Below are 24,419 nucleotides of genomic sequence, written 5' to 3' on the forward strand. Positions count from 1 at the left end.
GCAGCGAGCTTTAAACCACTCCAGCCGACGCTTGGTATTACGCATGGTGATCTTCGGATTGTGTGCGGCTGCTCGGCCATGGAAACCCATTTCATGAAGCTTCCGACTAACATATCTTGTGCTGATGTTGCTTCTAGAAGCAATTTGGAACTCGGTAGTGGGTGTTGCAACCGAGGACAGATGATTTTTACGCGCTACGCGTTTCATCAGTCGGCAGTCACGTGCTGTGAGCTTGTGTGGCCTACCACTTCATGGCTGAGCTCCTAGACGTTTCCACTTCAGAATAACAGCACTTACGGTTGATCGGGGCAGCTCTAGCAGGGCAGGAATTTGACGAACTTTCTTGTTGGTAAGGTGGCATCCTATGACGGTGTCACGTTGAAAGTCACTGTGCTCTTCAGTAAAGCCATTGTACTGCCAATGTTTGTCCATGGAGATTGCATGGCTGTGTGCTCGATTTTATACACCTGCCAGCAACGGATGTGACTAAAATTGCTGAGTCTACTAATTTGAAGTGGTGTCCACATACTTTTGTTTATATATAGTGTATTAGTGTGTAGCCCAAACCGTTCGGACGCTACAGACAGAAGTTGGCAGAAGTAGGCTAAGGGAGGGAATTCAACCCCCTAGAGTCGATGTCCACACCCTAGAGGAAATCTAATCTAAAAAAATCCCAATCAAAATTACGTCTCAATCACCGCATCTGCCAACAGAGGCTAAGCTACAGCTGTGTTTGTCAGACCATGAGACAAAATCGGTCTTCTCATGAAAACATCCGTACAGTTTGGGCTACATGGAAAGGTGAGAGCCGCACGAACACGTACACGTCGGTTGTTTTGCTCTTGGACACCCACAAGCCTCACAAAACTTGTCCGAAGGTAGCTCAGTAATTAATTTGCATTTTATTGCATGACATAAGTATTTGATACATCAGAAAAGCAATACAGACTTTCAGCTCCCTTCAAAGATTTTCTATTTGGTTCAGGTCTGGAGACCGGCTAGGCCACTCCAGGACCTTGAGATGCTTCTTACGGAGCCACTCCTTAGTTGCCCTGGCTGTGTGTTTCGGGTCGTTGTCATGCTGGAAGACCCAGCCACGACCCATCTTCAATACTCTTACTGAGATCTCGCGAAACATGGCCCCATCCATCCTCCCCTCAATACGGTGCAGTCGTCCTGTCCCCATTGCAGAAAAGCATCCCCAAAGAATGATGTTTCCACCTCCATGCTTCACAGTTGGGATGGTGTTCTTGGGGTTGACTCATCCTTCTTCTTCCTCCAAACACGGCGAGTGGAGTTTAGACCAAAAAGCTCTATTTTTGTCTCATCAGACCACATGACCTTCTCCCATTCCTCCTCTGGATCATCCAGATGGTCATTGGCAAACTTCAGATGGGCCTGGGCATGCGCTGGCTTGAGCAGGGGGACCTTGCGTGCGCTACAGGATTTTAATCCATGACGGCGTAGTGTGTTACTAATGGTTTTCTTTGAGACTGCGGTCCCAGCTCTCTTCAGGTTATTGACCAGGTCCTGCCGTGTAGTTCTGGGCTGATCCCTCACCTTCCTCATGATAATTGATGCCCCACGAGGTGAGATCTTGCATGGAGCCCCAGACCGAGGGTGATTGACCGTCATCTTGAACTTCTTCCATTTAATAATAATTGCGCCAACAGTTGTTGCCTTCTCACCAAGCTGCTTGCCTATTGTCCTGTAGCCCATCCCAGCCTTGTGCAAGTCTAAAATTTAATCTCTGATGTCCTTACACAGCTCTCCGGTCTTGGCCATTGTGGAGAGGTTGGCATCTGTTTGATTGAGTGTGTGGACAGGTGTCTTTTATACAGGTAACGAGTTCAAACAGGTGCAGTTAATACAGGTAATGAGTGGAGAACAGGAGGGCTTCTCAAAGAAAAACTAACAGGTCTGTGAGAGCCGGAATTCTTACTGGTTGGTAGGTGATCAAATACTTATGTCATGCAATAAAATGCAAATTAATTACTTAAAAATCATACAATGTGATTTTCTGGATTTTTGTTTTAGATTCCGTCTCTCACTGTTGAAGTGTACCTATGATAAAAAGTACAGACCTCTACATGCTTTGTAAGTAGGAAAACCTGCAGTGTATCAAATACTTGTTCTCTATATGGGTGGAAAGATATATACAAATAATTTCCTGATCTTTCTTAAATCTCACAGATATAGTACACACACTTTAAAAAAAACTTTATTTTGATAAAATAATTGTACTGTCTGTTTTTCCATGTATGAATCTGTTATTAAATGTGTTTCTATGGGCTAAAAGCAGTAAGGCCAAATTAAATGTTTCATCAAATAATTTTTTTACATGTACAGTCCCAGTCAAAAAGTTTGGACACACCTACTCATTCAAGGGTTTTTCTTTATTTTTACTATTTTCTACATTGTAGAATAATAGTGAAGACATCAAAACTATGAAATAACACATACAGAGTCATGTAGCAACCAAAAAAGTGTTAAACAAATTTAAAAATTATTTTAGATTTTAGATTCTTCAAAGTAGCCACCCTTTGCCTTGATGACAGCTTTGCACACTCTTGGCATTCTCTCAACCGGCTTCATGAGGAATGCTTTTACAACAGTCTTGAAGGAGTTCCCACATATGCTGAGCACTTGTTGGCTGCTTTTCCTTCACTCTGCGGTCCAACTCATCCCAAACCACCTCAATTGGGTTGAGGTCGAGTGATTGTGGATGCCAGGTCATCTGATGCAGCAGTCCATCACTCTCCTTCTTGGTCAAATAGCCCTTACACAGCCTGGAGGGTCATTGTCCTGTTGAAAAATAAATGATAGTCCCACTAAGCGCAAACCAGATGGGATGGCGTATCGCTGCAGAATAATGTGGTAGTAATGCTGGTTAAGTGTGCCTTGAATTCTAAATAAATCACTGACAGTGTCAGCAGCAAAGCACCCCCACACCATCACACCTCATCCTCCATGCTTCACGGTGGGAGCCACAAATGCGGAGATCATCCGTTCACCTACTCTGCGTCTCACAAAGACACGGTGGATGGAACCAAAAATCTCAAATTTGGACTCATCAGACCACCGGTCTAATGTCCATTGCTCGTGTTTCTTTGCCCAAGCAAGTCTCTTCTTAATATTGGTGTCCTTTAGTAGTGGTTTCTTTGCAGAAATTTGACCATGAAGGCCTGATTCACACAGTCTCCTCTGAACAGTTGATGTTGAGATGTGTTTGTTACTTTGGGCAAAGAAATTTGGGCTGCAATTTCTGAGGCTGGTAACTCTAATGAACTTATCCTCTGCAGCAGAGGTAACTCTTGGACTTCCATTCCTGTGGCGGTCCTCATGAAAGCAAGTTTCATCATAGTGCTTGATGGTTTTTGCGACTGCACTTGAAGAAACTTTCAAAGTTCTTGAAATTGTCTGTATTGACTGACCTTCATTGCTTATTTGACCAGTTCTTGCCATAATATGGACTTGGTATTTGACCAAATATGGCTACCTTCTGTATACCACCCCTACCTTGTTACGACACAACTGATTGGCTCAAATGCATTAAATCCCACTAATTAACTTTTAACAAGGCACACCTGTTAATTGAAATTCCAGGTGACTACCTCATGAAGCTGGTTGAGAGAATGCCAAGAGTGTGCAAAGCTGTCATCAAGACAAAGGGTGGCTACACGTTTTTGGTTACTACATGATTCCATATGTGTTATTTCATAGTTTGATGTCTTTACTGTTATTCTACAATGTAAGTAGAACCCAAAGCTTACTCTCTTAAAGCTGCAATATATAACTTTTTGGACAACCTGAGCAAATTCACATAGAAATGTGAGTTATAGATCTGTCATTCTGATTGAAAGCAAGTCTAATTAGCGCTAGATCTGTTCTATGTGCGCTTTTTCTATGCTTTCAGTGCTTAAGGTTAGTTTTGGCTTCTTTTACTTTTGGTTTTGTACACCAGCTTCAAACAGCTGAAAATACAATATTTTTGGTAATGGAAAATATATTTCACAGCGGTTTAGATGGTACAATGATTTGTCACATAAACTGAAATTAGGCAAACTTTTAGAATTTTAGCAGCCAGGATGTGGCGGAGTTATTTCTGCATAGTGCATTTTAAGGGATGATTGTTCTGATGATATCCTTGGAAATTATACCTTATTATGGGACAAAAATGAAATTATCTTAACTGGTGAACCATTGTACTGTAAACACAAGCCCTCCCAAGACACAATGCAGCCTACTTTTTGTCAAGGAAACTTTCACTGTGTATGTACTTGTATTTGGCTCTGGTACGAGTCTTCATGTGACAGGTAAGAGATCCATTCCTCTGATTTTCAGCAGACAAACAATGCAATAGTCATTAATAATGAATAATGAATATGTCTAATCAATTTCCAAAATAATTGAGAAAACATCCTGAAGTATCGCTTCGCAACTATGCACTCTGCATGATCAATCCATGTTAAAAATAAAAACAAATATTATGAGTTTGAAAGTTTGCTATTAGTCTGTACATTAGATCATTCTGATTTTCAATGAAGCCATCTGCGCAATTTGCAGTATATTGCATGTCATACTCTTAGAGATATACACCCTCAGATAAATGTGTGATATAAATGTAAAGTAATTTGATATAGGGTAAAATATTGAACTGTTTACTTAGCTAAAAATCGTATTATTTAAATGATATTTATTTATGTATGTAATTAATTGTTTACTTGAAAATAGACAGTAAAGCTGGACATAAAACAAATGTTGTGGGACATCACGATTCATCTTCACAACAGACTACATCTGAAGTCTGAAAACGTGTGTGTGATGTCCGTTTCAAGACGACTGTAAATGTTATTGTGTCTCATGAAAATCAGACAATCGTGTACGAAAACCCAAAGTGACGGTCTACCCAGCGTCCAACCCTGATTCGAATGTGAAGACCACCCTGCTATGTCTGGCTAGAGACATGTTTCCAGACTTGGTCAAGATCTCATGGAAGATGGAGGATGCAAACGGCCGAACAGTGGAGGCGCCCAAAGCAGAGACGGAAGTCCTGGAGCAGAGGGAGAAAGGACAGACGACCAGTATGATCATCATTGATAAAGAGAAGACGTACAGGAACAAATACATCTGTTCTGTGGAGCATAAAGGGGGCACTCAAGATGTTGACATACCAAAAGGTAAAGCCAGTCATTGAAATAGTTTTACATGAGTATGTATTATGTTTTTTTCATACATTATTATTCATGTAATATTTATCCATTTAATATATTTATGAGTAAGCTATCATGTATTCAACCATGTAAAAAATGCATATTACCTTTTCAAAGTAAAAAATTAAGTCCATAAAAATTGGACTAACACTTGCACTGGAATGTTGTATAGTTAGTTTCACAAGTTTAAACAAATCACCTTTTTTGCATAACTATTATCCCTGACATTAGCCTACATAATGCTCTGAAATATATTATTTGATGTATTTTTCCATGTCATTCTCAGAGGAACCAACTAAAGCTCCTCCAACCACCGTGGCTGCACCAACCACTCTACACGTTACCTATGGTAGGATTGATGTGTATTTCATGCAGGGTTGGGGCCAATTCAAACACAAAAATCATGTATACAAAACATTAAGAACACCTGCTCTTTCCACAACATAAACTGACCAGGTGAATACTATGATCCCTTATTGATGTCACTTGTTAAATCCACTTCAATCAGTGTATATGAAGTTGAGGAGACAGGTTATAGAAGGATTTTTAAGTATTGAGACAATTGAGACATGGATTGTGTATGTTTGCCATTCAGAGGATGAATGGGCAAGACAAAATATTTAAGTGCCTTTGAACGGAGTATGGTAGTACGTGCCAGGCACACCAGTTTGTGTCAAGAACCACAACGCTGCTGGGTTTTTCACGCTCAACAGTTTCCTGTGTGTATCAAGAAAGGCTGTTCTGAGGGCAAACGGAGGTGTGGGGGGTGCAACTCAATATTACAAAAGTATTCCTAATGTTTGGTATACTCAGTGTATATTTTATATAGTATGTGTTCAACCATCTAAAAATGGCATATAACCTTCTCAAAGAAAAAAAAAGAAAGTTCATAGAAATGTGACCTTACTTGTTAATTGCATAGGAATATTGTGTAGTTGGTTTTGCAAGTTTAAACAAATCACCTTTTTTTGCGTAACTGTTATCCCCAACGTAATCTCCAACGAAAATGCCATACCTGGCCATAACTACATCAACAGAGATATGTCATGTCTGATATTTTGTTATTAATTATGTCTGACACTAGATAATGCTCTGATAATTATTTTTCCATCTCATTCTCAGAAGATCCAACTGAAGCTCCTCCATCCACCAAGGCTGCACCAACCACGCAGGTTACAAACGGTAAAATTGATGTGGATTTCAAGCAGGGTTGGTTTAAATTCAAAAACAAAAATTGAAAAGGGAAAAGAAAGAAAAATATGAGTGCCTGGATAATTATTCACACTTCCTGATTTTTTCTACATTTTGTTGTGTTACAAAGTGGGATTAAAATAGATTTAAATGTCATTTTTATGTCAAGGATCTACACAAAATACTCTGTAATGTCAAAGTGCAAGAAAAATTGCAACATTGGTCAAATAAATTATGAAAAATATAACACTAATATATGTTGAGTAGATGTATTCAATACCCCCTGAGTCAATACATGTTAGAATCACCTTCAGCAGTGATTTAGCACACCTGGATTGTGCAACATTTGCCCATTATTCTTTTCAAAATGCTTCAAGCTCTGTCAAATTGGTTGTTGATCATTGCTAGAAAATTATTTTAGGTATTGCAATAGATTTGTAAGCAGATTAAAGTAAACACTGTAACTCGGCCACTCAGGAACATTCACTGTCTTCTTGGTAAGCAACTCCAGTGGAGATTTGGCCTTGTGTTTTAGGTTATTGTCACTGCTGAAAGGTGAATTCATCGAGTGTCTGGTCGAAAGCAGACTAAAACAGGTTTTCCTCTAGTATTTTGCCTGTGCTTAGCTCCATTCCATTTATTTTTTATCCTGAAAAACTCAGAAGTCCTTAGAAATTACAAGCATTCCCATAACATGATGCAGCCACCACTATGCTTGAAAATATGGAGAGTGATACTCAGTAATGTTGTGTATTGGATTTGCCCCAAACATAACACTTTGTAAACAGGATGCATGTTTTGGAATATTTGTATTTCTTTACAGGCTTCTTTCTTTTCACTCTGTCAATTAGGTTAGTATTGTGGCATAACAACAATGTTGTTGATCCATCCTCAGTTTTCTCCTTACAGCCATTAAACTCTGTAACTGTTTTAAAGTCACAATTGGCCTCATGGTGAAATCCTTCCTCTCTGGCAACTGAGTTAGGAAGGACATATGTATCTTTGTAGTGACTGGGTGTAATTATTCACCATCCAAAGCGTAATTAATAACTTCACCATGCTCAATCGGACACTCCATTATTTTTTTTATTTTACCAATTTACCAATAGGTGCCCTTCTTTGCAAGGCATTGGAAAACCTCCCTGGGCTTTGTGGTTGAATCTTCGTTCGAAATTCTTCACTGATCCAAATGTTTACTTCTGAACTTATTTAGGCTTTCCACAACAAAGGGGTTGAATACTTATTGACTCAAGACATTTCAGTTTTTCATTTTTAATTAATTTTGAAAAACATAATTCCACTTTGACATTATGAGCTGTTGTGTGTAGGCCAGTGACAAAAAATCTAAATGTAATCAATTTTAAATTCACGGTAGTACCGCCACAGAGTCAGTCATGAGTCATGACCGCAGTAAAGTTTCACGTGACCATTGAGTCACAAAATCTCCTCTTATGCACTCTAGACATGCATTGGCAGTACTCAACTTGTTAACTACCATCAGGTCACTAATGGCTGGCTCTATTGCCCCTGTAACAACTCTGACATCAATGCAAATGCAATCGAAAATCACATCAAACACTTATCATAAAAACATTATTGTGCTTTCAAAACTCGCCTCACTGTGATGATCAATTTGAAAAAAAAAAGAAGTTCAACAATAGGTTGAAACTGAGTGCAAAACATGGTCATTGTGGATGTTGTTTCAAAGTCTATAACACAATGAAGTGTACAGCACTTTCTAAGGTGATGATTAATTCAAAACACTCATATGCATATTACAACTTATGCATAAGCATAGGCCTATATATGCAAAACCGGAGTATCCAACCCAGCATGATTGAAAAACGAACCAGTGGATACAGATGAGATGTATTTTTGCCACTGACCCTGTTCCTGACCATTTGATAATAGGCCATTCTAAATCAAAACTAATTTTACATACTAGTAAAGACAAGAATAGTCTGATGGGTGAAAATGTGATTACTTGATGAGAGAACAGCATATGCAGCCTGAGGCAAGGAACAGAGCACAACATTTTTTTTCTACTATCTCAAATCATCAAAGCCTATAGTTGCATCATGCAGCCCATATATGTTTAGATTTCTAAGACATTCTAAGATTTGTATCATTCACAACTAAAGTTGCCAAATAATTCTAAAACAGGACCTGTTTCAAATGATCACTTTTACGCTCAACAGAGCCACTTCATATGCACACTTGCTCCGTAATGGGAAAAATATCAACTAAGTTCAATTATATTCTTCTTTCCATAAAATAATGTAGCCTAATACAAATAATGGCAGAGAACTTATAACCTACAGCCTAAGTCATGGTGCATAGCCAGATAACATACAGTATCCTAGGCCAACTCATATTCTGATCTTCTGAAATACATTTTCTTCATATCATGTTTTTTTAGGCCTGTCTAAAATAAATAATGGATTTATTGTGATGGTGTATATTAAATGAAATTGTTATACTTTTTTAAAATGTAGATGTTCCAAAGGCATGCATCAGTGGATTGTGTAGCTCAGTTGGTAGAGCATGGCGCTTGCAACGTCAGGGTTGTGGGTTCGATTCTCACGGGGGGCCAGTATGAAAATGTATGCACTCACTAACTGTAAGTCGCTCTGGATAAGAGCGTCTGCTAAAATGACAAAAAATATGTGGTTTGTATGCTTGGAGGCCTCGAGACGCTAAAAGTGTTTATGTTAATTAACGGTAAATTACAGTGATTCGAATGACAATAACCGGCTGAGAAAATGTCATGACCATCACAGCCCTGTAACACAACAAATTGTGGAAAAAGTCATTGGGTGTGAATACTTTCTGAAGGCACTGTAGTTATGGTGAAGTTGCATTATTCAACAGTTGCATTATTTATGGTACATTTGAAGTGTGTAGCAAGAATGTTGCTTTGCCAAGCCACATCCAAAGGCAAGGCAAGGATTTAATATAAAGAGAAAAGTTGAAAATCTCGTGACCTGTGGAGAGAGACGGCGCTGGTAACAAGTCTACTTAATCTAAAAACGGTCAAAGTTCCAATTGTTTGTGGAGACCCCATTTACAGTAAACGCTGCATATGTCGGCTTAATTGTCAATTACATCTAAGTGGCACTTAGCCGACAATGTGCAATTGGATCGATTCAATCGGACCAATATTTGTTTGACATTTTAAATTTTTTATACAGAAACAACAGAATACAACAAACACAAAGTAAGAGGACCGAGCAAATACCAATGAACTCATGAATAAAAAGAGAAAATAAACAAGATGACAGCAAACAAAAACCAACATAAAACGGGACTCTTTTCAAATAAAACCATTAGCTAAAATCCCGGCCTATACTCTTTTATTTTCCCCAGATTCCTTCCAGTCAACGTGCAGTCTGAACCTGGCCTCTCTGGTTTATACAGTGATGATAGTGAAGAGCATGGTGTACTGCTGTGGGCTCTCTCTCCTGCTGCACCACAGGAGCCTGGGAAGTAGACCCAGCACCGGTAGACCCATCCATTGAAAGGATACGCCCCAGTATGGATAGAGTTGTAGAGGGCTGGGAATAACAAGGATTGTACATCCCATTGTGGTCTCACGTTTCATTTGTATTGCTTTGATTTTTTTCCTGCTTGATTTTTTTGATGCAAAACTATTGTGAGCCATAGATTTACACGTCTTCCAATAACTTCAACAGCCAATTATGACATTAATTGCAAAATGTTGAATTTGTATTTCCTATAACTTCAACTGGCAATTACGACATTAATTGCAGAACCTTTAATTGTGTATATTGTGTTTCCCTCCTTAACATTTAAATTAATATCACATTTTATTTTTGATGATTGTGGGAGCTACCTACTGCAGTCACTAGAATAAAGGTTCAATTAAGGTTTTCAGAAAATTAAGGATAGGACATCTTTAAGGTAGATCCTCATGGTTAAAATGTAGATTGTTTTATGAAAGTTGGCCTGCAATATCTGCCATAGTGGTAAATTATTTTCACATCTGTATTTGAATTATACACAAATATTTACCTAAATATTATATCTATCTAAATATTTTATTATTAAATATGTATGCCCATGAGTTCTAAATATGTATAATTATCCAAAATAATATTTAGTAACTTGTCATGTGTGTAATGAAGTGTAATATATATGTTTTAAAGAAATTAACATAGTATTTCATGTCTTAATTCAATTATTTAATTAACTTACCATGAATAATATAAAATCCAGCTTTTATTTTTGATTTAAAGAACTAAATGCTGACTGCTTATTGAGCAGACAAATTGGTCTATGAGTGAAATCAATAATTTGTGCTTTTTTACATTGATACAATGTTGTTGTTGTTGTCTTTTTACATTAATAAGGCTTGTATAATGAGTGATATTTTCCTTATGTAAGACAGCCTATCTAGTGACCAGCGTTTCTCAAAATAACCATATCTTTCAGATGGGGATGGGTTTAAAAATCGCTGCCTTCGTGAAAGAAAAGTTAAAACAAACATTGTTCAACTGTGCTGTTTTTTATGAGGAAAATGTCACCATAATAGAAAATAAAGGTTACTTAAAACCCCCAAAACATTGTATTTCTTTATTATAAGATCATCTATTCTTATTTGTGAAAATGTTATTTAATTGAATCATTTTAGAAACGGAACAATAAGATCATAAGATCCCTTATTCTCTGTTTTCAACCTGTTTGCTTGAATCTGCATGTCCCGACACAGGTGTTGAGCCTCAGTAGTGGTGGGAAAATGTGGTTAATATGTTTCTTTGGTTTTCTAATGAAAGGTGAAACGGTAGTTAATGGAAACAATATATAGCTGCATAACCACAGCTCGATTGTGTAATGAGTTATTCAAAGTTGCTTGATGTTTCATTTTTACATTTAAGTCATTTAGCAACTTCTTAAGTCATTTAGCAGAGGCTCTTATCCAGAGTGACTTACAGGAGCAATTAGAGTTAAGTGCTTTGCTCAAGGGCACATCAACAGATTTGTCAACTAATCGGCTTGGGTATTCGAACCAGCGACCTTTCAGTTAATGGCGCAACACTCTTAACCAATGTAGGCTTTCTGCCGCCCCGCGGGTCCATTTTACTTTTGATGATTGTGGGAGCTTTTCTTTAAAATAAGGAGAGCACATCTTGAAGGTAGATCCTTATGATTCAAATGTAGACTGTTTTATGAACATTGCCCTGCAATATCTATCCTAGTGGTAAATTATTTTAACAAAATCTGTATTTGATTTATACAACAATATTCACCTAATTATTATATCTACCTAAATATTTGTTATTAAATATGAGTTCTAAATATCTATCATTATTCAAAATATTCTCAAATTCGAGAATATGAAAGTGATGGGCAGACAAGATGATTACATAATGGTAGCTTAATGTTCTTGCATTTGTAGAATAGTAGGCCTATGGCAAAACAATCTCTTCATACTTCTGTTTATCGGAACTTACTTACTTGAGACAATCAAATTACACAGAAATTAAATGAAATCAGGGTTGGAGTGTTTAATGTATTGGTAACATATCGTTTACCAGGAAATGAATATGGTTATCAAGAAAAGTAGTAAATACAGTAGAGGTAACGTACGTTTCCACGTTATTACCCATTTATTCTGTGCTGTACTGTAAAGTGCAACCGAAATGTCTTATTAATTGCATTTTTTTTGTCTACACTTCCCAAAGAAGGCCCTTTAACAATATGTGCAAATGTACATTTATATTTAAATCTAGTGAAATACAACAAATTACTTATATAATACTATAATTAACGGTAATGAATCATACCATTTTCACTTTCATCCAAAAATCTAAATACTAAGATGAGTACAACCAATATCAAACTCATAAAAAGCTAGATACACAGTATTGCTTCAATGAATTAAAAAGCAATGTAATTCTTGATCAAATGTGGTAAATAACTGTAACTTCTTAAATTCACACATTCTTGCCACTGTAAAACATGTACTTGGTGCCTTGAACGGTGGACATTATTAATTTACTGTATTGAATAAAGATAAAAGAATACTCTCTTTAGTGGGTATTCTATATTAAAACGATGAGGCCAGGATTCAATCTGGTTGCGCTTTGTCGTCTACAGTTTTGACAGTTTGTTAGCTACGTGCAGCAGGATGTTTTTGTCACACATCAACACTTGCTAATGGTGACGATGGTTGTGGCATTTATGTTGTTTGATCAGTGACATATACAAGTTTCCAGTAAAGTAGGCGACCTAATCATCTCCAACATGAGTGTCTTGGTATATTTGTCATACTGTACATCTTTGAATTATTGATTGTGGTGTAAACATGCTCTGACAATCTCCAATTCAACCTCTGATGCTAGTTCATAAAGCATAGTAGTGTGTTACTATATTTGTCTTGTTTAGGACAAAGATGGATATTTGGCATGGTCATAGGTTTGTTGTTCTTTGCTCACATCACCACATCATTACTTAGAACTTTGGTGAACTATACATCTTAAATGGTATATGAAAATGCTGTAAATTAATAATAACAGAACATCAGTGATAGCAGATCTAGACAAAATCAACAGTCCCATTCATAAGATTGAACAGATAAAATGTGAACCATTTCTCTATTCAACTTGATTTCTCAAATATGATTTATAGGCTTATGTTTTAGCACCATCTTGTGGAGAAAGACGCAGGGGAGCAATGTCAGTATCAAAGGAGTAACCTGGAATTGGTATATAGAGGTCTACATCAAAAGTCTCAAATTTAGTTAGGAGGACCTCAAATAAGGATACACCTAGATTTTATCACTTTGCTGAGTAGTATTGATAATTCAATCTAGTACAGGCTTAACTGAATGACAACAGAAGCAGAATACCATATGGAATTTTATTGAATAGTTTGGGGTAGGCCGTGTCGCAGAGGAATGCTCCTCAGAGCCAGATGCTGTTGACAGGTTGCCCTATGCTGGACAGCTGCCAACGAAACCCCACCAGCTGGGAGAACAAGGATCCGATGACTGACATTTAGGTTATATGCTTCTGGTGGTGGAAGGTCGTTGGAAGACTGTTGATGCAAAACGTCAAGTGAGAGACAAGGGGCGAGTTGACATATAAATACTCCCCTAGATTTATGCCCATTGGTTGACAGAAAAGCAGTGATTATCGCACAAGTGAGCCCATAGGTTAATCAGCAAGCATGGTAGTGTGACATGATCATTGGCTGAAGTTAATAGGTGAATGACATAGAGCCCCAGAGTGGAGGTGTCATAATACCCATAAAACCTAGTGGTCAAACAGGGAAATGGTTCCAATTGTTTTTCTATCATACATTATTCCCATAGGGAATTTTAGAGTTTGGGAAACCCTGGTCCCTCTAATTACCCTTTTTTACCCTATCTCTGTGTCTCCCCTGCCGGAGGGCCCTAGGATCACAGCTGAGGACACTCTGGTCGATGACTCCTGGGCTTGCCAGGGCTGAGCCCACCTGGTTGTGCTGTTGATCCTGGTCCTCTGAGCCCACTATTCTAGTTGCACTCCCTTTGTAATGAGAGATCTGTCACAAAACACTAGTTGCAAATCACCATGTGAAAAAATTGAATATACGCAATAAAGCAATGTAATAATTTATTAAATGTACTAATAAATAAATATGTAAATAATTTAACATTCAAATTATTATTATTAAACATACTGTACATTGGGCTCTAGCTGAACTGGAAGATTGTTAGTATAGAATGTGTTATAACTAGGCCTATTGTACGGGTTACTGCTAGTGCTACACAGCTTGCCATCATGTATACAGTTAATAACAGTAAGTACAGTTATTTTAACAGTCAAATTCAGTCTTAGGCCATATCATTGGAGAGGCGTGCAAGATATTCGTATACCTACTGAGCTAACATATGGAATTGTTTTAAGATGGTCATACCATGGATCATTGACTTATTTGATTTAGAATTTTAGGACCCCTTTAGGTATCAACATAAATATAAAAAAATGATTTGATAAAATATTAAATTTGGCCTTTAATACTATAGCACATAGAAACGCATTAAACAACACATTTATAAATGGCAAAAAAGACAGTAAAAAAAATAATCATAAGGAATAAGGTTTTGAAGTGCATGACATATATGTAGGAGACATAAGAAAGCTCAGGAAATATATATACAGTATATATTTTGGACATTTTATCCCGTTTGTATGGGTTACCTTTAGATGAGTCCCGTGACACTTGTGGGGGTTGTAGAGCACAATCGAGAACACCATCGTGTTCGTGAGAGTTTCATCTTTCCATATTAGTTAGTAGGCCAACTTTACAGATGTTTTCATCAGAAGACCAATTTTCGGGATGTCTCCCGGTCTGACAAACAGCGCTGTAACTCTGCCACTTTTAACACCGCAGATGCGGAAGTGTGACATAGTCGATGTGGTGGATTGAGATGTAGCCAATGCAAAAAAACAGATCTAGCTTAAACTGACAGATTTTTAAGGGATTTTTTATATTATGTTCATTAGATTTACGCAATAGACTCTTAAGATAACCAGAAATGTGCAAGGTCCTCTTGTTGAAGTCGTTGCAACGTCTGAACTGTATCTGTTAAAGACATGATATATACTGTATACAGTGAGTGTACAAAACATTAGGAACAACTGCTCTTTCCATGACATAGACTGACCTGGTGAATCCAGGTGAAAAATATCCCTTATTGATGTCACTTGTTAAATTAGCTTCAATCTGTTTAGATGAAGGAGAGGAGACAGGTTAAAGAAGGATTTTTAAGCCTTGAGAAAATTGAGACATGGATTGTGTATGTGTGCCATTCAGAGGGAGAATGGGCAAGACAAATGATTTAAGTGCCTTTGAATGGGGTATGGTAGTAGGTGCCAGGCGCACCAGTTTAAGTGTGTCAAGAACTACAAAGCTGCTGGGGTTTTCACGCTCAACAGTTTCCCGTGTGTATCAAGAATGGTCCACCATCCAAATGACATCCAGCCAACTTGACACAACTGTGGCCAGCATCCCTGTGGAACGCTTTCGACACCATGTAGAGTCCATGCCCCAACAAATTGAGGCTTTTCTGAGGGCAAAAAGGGGGACAAGTCAATATTAGGAAGGTGTTCCTAATGTTTAGTACACTTATTAAACGCATATTAAACTATATATTACTGTTTCATAAAGCAAATAAGTAACATAGCTGTGGTAATTCTAAAGTCAAAAAGTACTGCATCAAACTTGTTACTCCTTCAGTCACGTGCTGGGGTGTGACTTCACCAATTTGTCCAGACGCTTATGAATTATTCAAATGGAGATTTTAAACTCCACAAAACCAGTTGCATGTGTTTTCATTGTGAAGTGCTAAAATAGATATCTATAAAAATACACTAACATAAAATATGTATTGTTGCCTCATAGTCATCATTTGTCAGTTTTGTTCATCTACTGACTGACATGGCTGTCTCAGTGGCTGCAGAAAATCCAGAGGTGTTGTTGCTGTAAAATATATTTAATCAACTTTAGCACTCTGCATTGGTACATCAAATATTCACATTAAAATGATTGTCTAACCATAAACAATAATAAAATAGCCACTGTTTTACCTCCTGCTATCTTCAGCAACTCAGCCCTCATCTCCGGACTGGCCACCCCTCATAGCCTGGTTCCTCTCTAGGTTTCTTCCTAGGTTTTGCCTTTCTAGGGAGTTTTTCCTAGCCACCGTGCTTCTACACCTGCATTACTAGCTGTTTGGGGTTTTAGGCTGGGTTTCTGTACAGCACTTCGAGATATTAGCTGATGTAAGAAGGGCTATATAAAATAAAATTGATTGATTGATTGATTGATTGTCGGGAGGAAGTTGCTGGACAGGCATTTGCATATCTGGACCACAGCAGCCGGGTGCTTGCATGGAGCTCCTGTGTGCCCGACTGGACAAGTGCAGAGGTCTATCTCAACGTCCACAGTGCAGGTCTGGCGTGGTGCCCTTCACCCTGTACTGCTTCTCCCCCACCTGACAGACAACTTATAATGCAAGCTATAATGTACAACAAATATTAAAAGACCACATAATGGTTTTTGTACTATTACAAACCTGCATTCCTCACTATTTTACCTGTTCGATGTCAGATGGGTTGACATTACTTTCCTGGGCCAGAAGACGTGAGTGCTGGAACGTTTCCCAGCGGCCAAGGGCAACGTCAGTCACCCGTGCCTCATAGTAGGCCTCCAGGCGCGATGTCAGCAGGTCAAATAAGGCAAGGAGATTGAACACTTTCGTCCTCTGGAGGATTTTATCCTTAAGGACCCGCATTGCTGCATCCACAAAGTTATTTGTGTTGTTCCCTCGGTTTGGCAACTCCTCCCGATAGCTGAGTACCCAACACTCTCGACGACTGAACAGTCGATCGAAGTAGGCTGTGAATTTCTTAGTAAAGGCTGTGAATTAGTGTAAAATATGTAATTGAACAATGTCTTGTACTATCACATATTGGTGACAAAATATAAGGGAAAATGTATCACAAATAATAACATATCACAAACAAGGACTGGACAGATTTCAATGAGAAAATACTAAAACTGATCAGCAAGTCCTGGTTTTATCATTAAAAGGTTACTGAGAATAAAGTTAATAGATTGCACCTCATTATACTGGTATACTACACTAACCTGGCTACAACTGGGTTTTGTTTTGCCTGCTGATAGAGGGGCTCAACCATCTCATCCCTGGCATGCATTATGTATTTGATAACAGCGAAGAGGATCTGCCTGTCTCTCAGGTCTACTCCACTCTCCTTGCTCCACAGACACCCCCCACTGCCTGGAGTAGGTGGAAGGTGCAGAGGAGCAGTTTGCCCATTGGAAATGCCCTCCCTAATCCTCCCCTCTCTGCCTTGCAGTCATCTGTAATGATGAGGTGAGGGCCAGCCTGACCTCAACAGTTGAAGGCCCTCAAGGATTGTGGCCTCATCCTCAGACTGAGTCAGCATAACCCCAAGGGGGAGACTGCCGGTAAAGAGAAGAAAAACTCAGCAGTTATCTCTGTACATGTTCCCAGAGGAATCAATGAAGCAGAGCTCCTGACTGTGTCTGGTCTGATGGACACGCTTCATCGGTGGGGAGCAGATAGCCACGAGAGGGGTTCCTCCAGAAGATTTCTCAATCTTGCCGCAAATCTCGCCGCACCTAAGATTATACTCCTCAACCTGCCTCTCTGGGGCTGAGAGCATCTCAGGCCCAGTCTGTTCCTCATACTCCTGCCTAAACACTTTGTATTACAATCTGTGCAAAAGGTACAAGTAGCACAACGATGTGTCCACAATTTCATACACCTGTTCAATACTAATACTGTAACATATACCACGGGGGACCAGTACAAATGTATCCACTCACTACTGTAAGTCGCTCTGGATAAGAGCGTCTGCTAAATGAGTAAAAAAATAAAAATATCATGAAATTATCCTAATCCTCATTACACAAGACTGTCCTGAATTCAAAAAATATCAACCTGTTTCTTAGGCACCTTCCTTAAACAATATTAACTTACCGGTAACATAACTGGAGGTCTGGACAGAGGGATCTGTTTGCTGAGGTGAAGATGTAGTCCTCTCCGTATTCAGTCTACATGTCATTCTTCAGGACCGTCAGGGCAGATGAGGGGGAGTGCCCGATTTCAAAGAGCTGGGTCAGTGTCTCTATGGCTTTGTCCCCACATGCCTGTGCCTGAGGGCGTCTGCCACAAACATGTTGTGGTTGTGTACATTGTACACGCACAAAACGGCCAAATATTTGTGTCTTTGCTCTTGGAACCAACCACTCACAAAATGTTGTCAAATTGAGTCAGAGAAAAAAGAGGGGATAACTGGATTGAGGGTACAGGTCATCTTTGCCTCGCAGCAGGTGTTCTTGGACAGTCTTCTTTCATTGGTTGTTTTGAATCTGAATGCCACATTGTCTTGACACCTATAATGAGCCTGAACAAAATATATGGAGTTTATTCTTCTCATTTCTACAAAACAGCTAAACTCTTTACTGGGATAGGGTAGGAGATCATAAATACCAAGAGACTAAACAAACAATAAATGTGTGTGCGCGTGCAAGCGAGCGAGCGATCGTGTGTGACATGACGGTTTTGCTGATTTGGCCTTACTTTAAAAAGCACACAATGTCCGTTACTTGGTTTTTTGACAGCGACCTTCCAAGTGACTCCTGACTCCTGTGTCTTCTGTAGCCAGTCTTTAAATTGACTTACTTCTTCGATGGCCATTCGAAAGGATGCCTCAAAAGCACAGCGGTCCATTTGTGTGAACATCTCCTCGTAGGAACAGACATGGTACTTGGACCCAGGAGGTAACCAACTCTATGAATCGAAAAAGAAATCTAGCAAAAAAGTGATATTGTAGGTCACATAACAAATTATGAGCATACCAGCTAACAACTTGGGTTTTATGGTTAATTCATTACATTCATTAAAATGATCAATAACAATCTTTGTCTTAACTACAGCTAAACTTCAATTGTGGATACTCATCAGTGTTTTCTCTCACATTGGCACAAATTCAATGGGACTTGAAACTCTGAGAGCAGCAAGATGAAAATGATGAATGAAAATAACAATCATTAGTCAAAATACAACATTTTCCACAAATAAAAACTAATATTTAGGCAATTGTACACGTGAATGACTGGTATCTTACCTAGCTGTAGCGCTATTGGCATTCATTCTTCTCAGATGAGGTGAGAGGACTCGTGCTTGGAAGATGCTCCGCTCACTCGCGCGCTCTGTGCCCTCCCGTGCTCAATGAGGGTTTGTTAGCAACGATAACTAGTGTTTTTTGACGTTACGCGCCTGGCTGAGGCTCTCTGAATCTATCTAATCACCGCTATCATGCTGTTGACCAATACAGTGCCTTGCAAAAGTATTCATCCCCCTTGGCGTTTTTCCTATTTTGTTGCATTACAACCTCTAATTTAAATGGATTTTTATTTGGATTTCATGTAATTTAGTCGAAATTGGTGAAGTGAAATTAAAAAAAGAACTAGTTAAAAAAAAATCTCAAAAAGAAATAACGGAAAAGTGGTGCGTGCATATCTATTCACCTCCTTTGATATGAAGCCCCTAAATAAGATCTGGTGCAACCAATTACCTTTAGAAGTCACATAATTAGTTAAATAAAGTCCACCTGTGTGCAATCTAAGTGTCACATGATATGTCATATGATCTCAGTATATATACACCTGTTCTGAAAGGCCCCAGAGTCTGCAACACCACTAAGCAAATGGCACCACCAAACAAGCGGCACCATGAAGACCAAGGAGCTCTCCAAACAGGTCAGGGACAAATTTGTGGAGAAGTACAGATCAGGGTTGGGTTATAAAAAATATCAGAAAATTTGAACATCCCATGGAGCATCATTAAATCCTTTATTGAAAAATGGAAAGAATATGGCACTACAACAAAACTTTGAAGAGAGGGCCGCCCACCAAAACGCTGCAAAGCTCCACAGCGGAGATTGGAGTATCTGTCCATAGGACCACTTTAAGCCGTACACTCCACAGAGCTGGGCTATACGGAAGAGTGGCCAGAAAAAAGACAGTGCTTAAAGAAAAAAAGAAGCAAACACGTTTGCCAAAAGCCATGTGGGAGACTCCCCAAACATATGGAAGAAGGTACTCTGGTCAGATGAGACAAAAATGTTAGCGTTTTCCTTGATGGCCAAAAAGCTATGTCTGGCGCAAACCCAACACCTTTCATCACCCTGAAAACAACCATCCCCACAGTGAAGCATGCTGGTGGCAGCATCATGCTGTGGGGATGTTTTTCATCGACAGGGACTGGAAAACTGGTCAGAATTGAAGGAATGATGGATGGCGCTAAATACAGGGAAATTCTTGAGGGAAACCTGTTTCAGTCTTCGACAGATTTGAGACTGGGACGGAGGTTCACCTTCCAGCAGGACAATGACCCTAAGCATACTGCTAAAGCAACACTCGAGTGGTTTAAGGGGAAACATTTAAACATCTTGGAATGGCCTAGTCAAAGCCCAGACCTCAATCCAATTGAGAATCTGTGGTATGACTTAAAGATTGCTGTACACCAGTGGAACCCATCCAACTTGAAGGAGCTGGAGCAGTTTTGCCTTGAAGAATGGGCAAAAATCCCAGTGGCTAGATGTGCCAAGCTTATAGAGACATACCCCAAGAGACTTGCAGCTGTAATTGCTACAAAAGGTTGCTCTATAGAGTATTGACTTTGGCGGGGTGAATAGTTATGCACGCTCAACTTTTCAGTTTTTTTGTTTTATTTCTTGTTTGTTTCACAGTAAAAAATATTTTGCATCTCAAAGTGGTAGGAATGTTGAGTAAATCAAATAATACAAACCTCCCAAAAATCCATTTAAATTCCAGGATGTAAGACAACAAAATGCCAAGGGAGTGAATACTTTCGCAAGCCACTGTATTAGACTGGCTAGCTTAGCACACCTAACATGTTCATTTCAATATTGTCAGCTTGCTGTTAGCTAGCGTCACTAAATTGGCAACAAGATTTCTAGCCAGCTGAGAACCAACTAAACAATCATAGACGATTTATACACATTCATAATTTGCTACAAACACACAAACAGAGAGTGAGTTAGCTATATCGACAATTCTATTTTTAATAACATAGTGTTTTCTCAACAAGGGTGGAATAGATGGCTACCAGATTGAGCTACTATTATTAAGATAGAACGAACAAACAAACATGTTTACTCTGCTGAAGGTAGCTACCTATATATAGCTATATGATTTAGCTGATGGCTTTCAGAGTTCAAAACAGGACTGTTACGTTAGATAGCTAATTTATCTAGTCCAGCTAGGCTAGCATGCTGGCTAACATTATGTTACCTCTAATTGAGAATCTTCCGTTTTGTTGTGTAGGGAAAAAAATAACAATGGTATCGCATCACTTCTCAGCTGTCGTCCAAAACGATTCCCCATCAGTTCAGGCTGAAAATCCCTCTGATAATCTTTGGTCACCGTAAGCATCATTCTTGAAAGCCGCAAGCCACTGGCAGCATCGGGATACATCACTAGTAGGTAGAACCATGAAAGATAACTCATTTTCGCGCTTGTTTTTTTTTTTTTTTTTTTTTTCTTTTTTTTGGGGGGAATGGATCAGCTTAATATTGCAGATAGATTGTATCTTCTATCAATGTAATTGTCTGCATCACTTCCAATCCCCCATGTTTTTTTTTTTTTTTTTTTTATATATATATATATTTTTATATATATACTCCCCTTTATTACTTTTCAACCCCACCATCCTTTCCCTACTTGGAGTAAATTAGTGAACAACAATTCCCAGGCCTCTACTTCCGGTCTATACTTACTATCTACACCTTATGGACACAGTTAATTTTACAATAATTCTATTATATATATACATATATATATACATATACATACATACATACATACATACATACATATCATTATTATTATTATTATTATTATTTATTTATTTTTTGCTCCTGAACTACTTCTACTCTCAACCTCTCCGATCGTTTTCATGATGTCTATCCGGTTTGCTTCTATATGCCATATCTTTCTAACTGTGCTCTTTCCCAAAAGCTCCCAACATACAGCCTATATACTTATTATGGACACAGTATGCTTTACATTATTAGCTATCTTTGTTATTATTTGTTGTTATTTGTTATTAGTCCCATCCTTCAACTCTATTCAATACCTCCATTTTCGCGCTTGTTTGTAATTAGCACAGCCAGACACAGAACACCACACGGGCATGATGACAAACGTTAGTGGAAAACATACAGTTGAGGTCGGAAGATTACATACACTTAGTTTGGAGTCATTAAAACTCGTTTTTCAACCACTCCACAAATTTCTTGTTAACAAACTATAGTTTTGCCAAGTCGGTTAGGACATCTATCTAGTAATTTGTTACAATTGTTTACAGACAGATTATTTCACTTATAATTCACTGTATCACAATTCCAGTGGGTCAGAAGTTTACATACACTAAGTTGACTGTGCCTTTAAACAGCTTGGAAAATTCCAGAAAATGATGTCATGGATTTAGAAGTTTCTGATAGGCTAATTGACCTCATTTGAGCCAATTGGAGGTGTACCTGTGGATGTATTTCAAAGCCTACCTTCAAACTCAGTGCCTCTTTCCTTGACATCATGGGAAAATCTAAAGAAATCAGCCAAGACCTCAGAAAAAAAATGGTAGACCTCCACAAGTCTGGTTCATCCTTGGCAGCAATTTCCAAACGCCTGAAGGTACCACGATCATCTGTACAAACAATAGTACGCAAGTATAAACACCATGGGACCACGCAGCCGTCATACCGCTCAGGAAGGAGACGCATTCTGTCTCCTAGAGATGAATGTACTTTGGTGCGAAAAGTGCAAATCAATCCCAGAACAACAGCAAAGGACCTTGTGAAGATGCTGGAGTAAACAGGTACAAAAGTATCTATATCCACAGTTAAACAAGTCCTATATCAACATAACCTGAAAGGCCGCTCAGCAAGGAAGAAGCCACTGCTCCAAAACCACCATAAAAAAGCCAGACTACGGTTTGCAACTGCACATGGGGACAAATATCGTACTTTTTGGAGAAATGTCCTCTGGTCTGATGAAACAAAAATATAACTGTTTGGCCATAATGACCATCGTTATGTTTAGAGGAAAAAGGGGGTCCTTGCAAGCCGAAGAACACCATCCCAACCGTGAAGCACGGGGGTTGCAGCATCATGCTGTCGGGGTGCTTTGCTGCAGGAGGGACTGGTGCACTTCAAAAAATAGATGGCATCATGAGGAAGGAAAATTATGTGGATATATTGAAGCAACATCTCAAGACATCAGTCAGGAAGTTAAAGCTTGGTCGCTAATGGGTCTTCCAAATGGACAATGACCCCAAGCATATTTCCAAAGTTGTGGAAAAATGGCTTAAGGAAAACAAAGTCAAGGTATTGGAGTGGCCATCACAAAGCCCTGACCTCAATCCTATAGAGAAAGTGCTCTGTCAGGAGGAATGGGCCAAAATTCACCCAACTTATTGTGGGAAGCTTGTGGAAGGCTAACCAAAACGTTTGACCCAAGTTAAACAATTTAAAGGCAATGCTACCAAATACTAATTGAGTGTATGTAAACTTCTGACCCACTGGTAATGTGATGAAAGAAATAAAAGCAGAAATAAATAATTCTCTACTATTATTCTGATACTTCACATTCTTAAAATAAAGTGGTGTTCCTAGCTGACGTAAGACAGTTAATTTTTACTATGATTAAATGTCAGGAATTGTGAAAAACTGAGTTTAAATATATTTGGCTAAGGTGTATGTAAACTTTTGACTTCAACTGTATGTTTTCAAAACAAATTTGCCTAGAGAAGTTCTGAGATTACTGTGTGTTGGTAATTGAGAGTAAACATTGCCATCATCCAATTTTGTGGGCATGCCCCATCTACCTAGCGGGCAGTATCTGCATTTGCTATGAATGCCGGACTTTGCGGTTCACTATGAGCAGCAGAATACACAGGAAGTCAAACTTCCCGATTCTACCAGTGAAATGAAAATGCGCTCATTCTAGCTTGTGATTTGGATCATTTTGATGTTTATGACAAAAACGTAATGTTGTTAATATAGTAATGGCTATATTCCGTGGCAAAACCAGGGGGAAATGTCCCTTTAATGCACACTTCTTCTGCACACTCAACATTGTTAATCTCAACCAACAGCACCTGCCTGATTGCTTATTGTAACTGATTTTAACAGATATAACTGTCATGGAACATTTCATACAGTATGTCATAATTCATGTGATATCCTACACTTAATTTTCATTGGATATTGCTTGTACAATTTTAATTGCAAACAAATTGTATTCAAATTGCATATTGTAGCAGTCAAATTGCATGCTATCACATTGCATGCAATCCAGGTTGGCAACTTTTACTGTGTTCAAATTGCTTTGTGTGACATAAAAGCATGTCTGTAATAACATAGTAACAATTGT

General features: G+C 38.6%; 1 gene segment (V, D, J or C); it reads left to right on the forward strand.

Moving 5' to 3' along the window:
• Window positions 1-793: 793 nt before the first annotated feature.
• Window positions 794-10,468, forward strand: LOC121550767. The segment is given in 6 exon segments: window positions 794-801; window positions 4,222-4,316; window positions 4,875-5,180; window positions 5,500-5,562; window positions 6,336-6,395; window positions 9,771-10,468. Coding segments are annotated over 6 exon segments (684 nt in total).
• The last annotated feature ends 13,951 nt before the right edge of the window (window positions 10,469-24,419 follow it).

Source organism: Coregonus clupeaformis, chromosome 18 (genome assembly GCF_020615455.1).
Source record: "Coregonus clupeaformis isolate EN_2021a chromosome 18, ASM2061545v1, whole genome shotgun sequence".
NCBI lineage: Eukaryota > Metazoa > Chordata > Actinopteri > Salmoniformes > Salmonidae > Coregonus > Coregonus clupeaformis.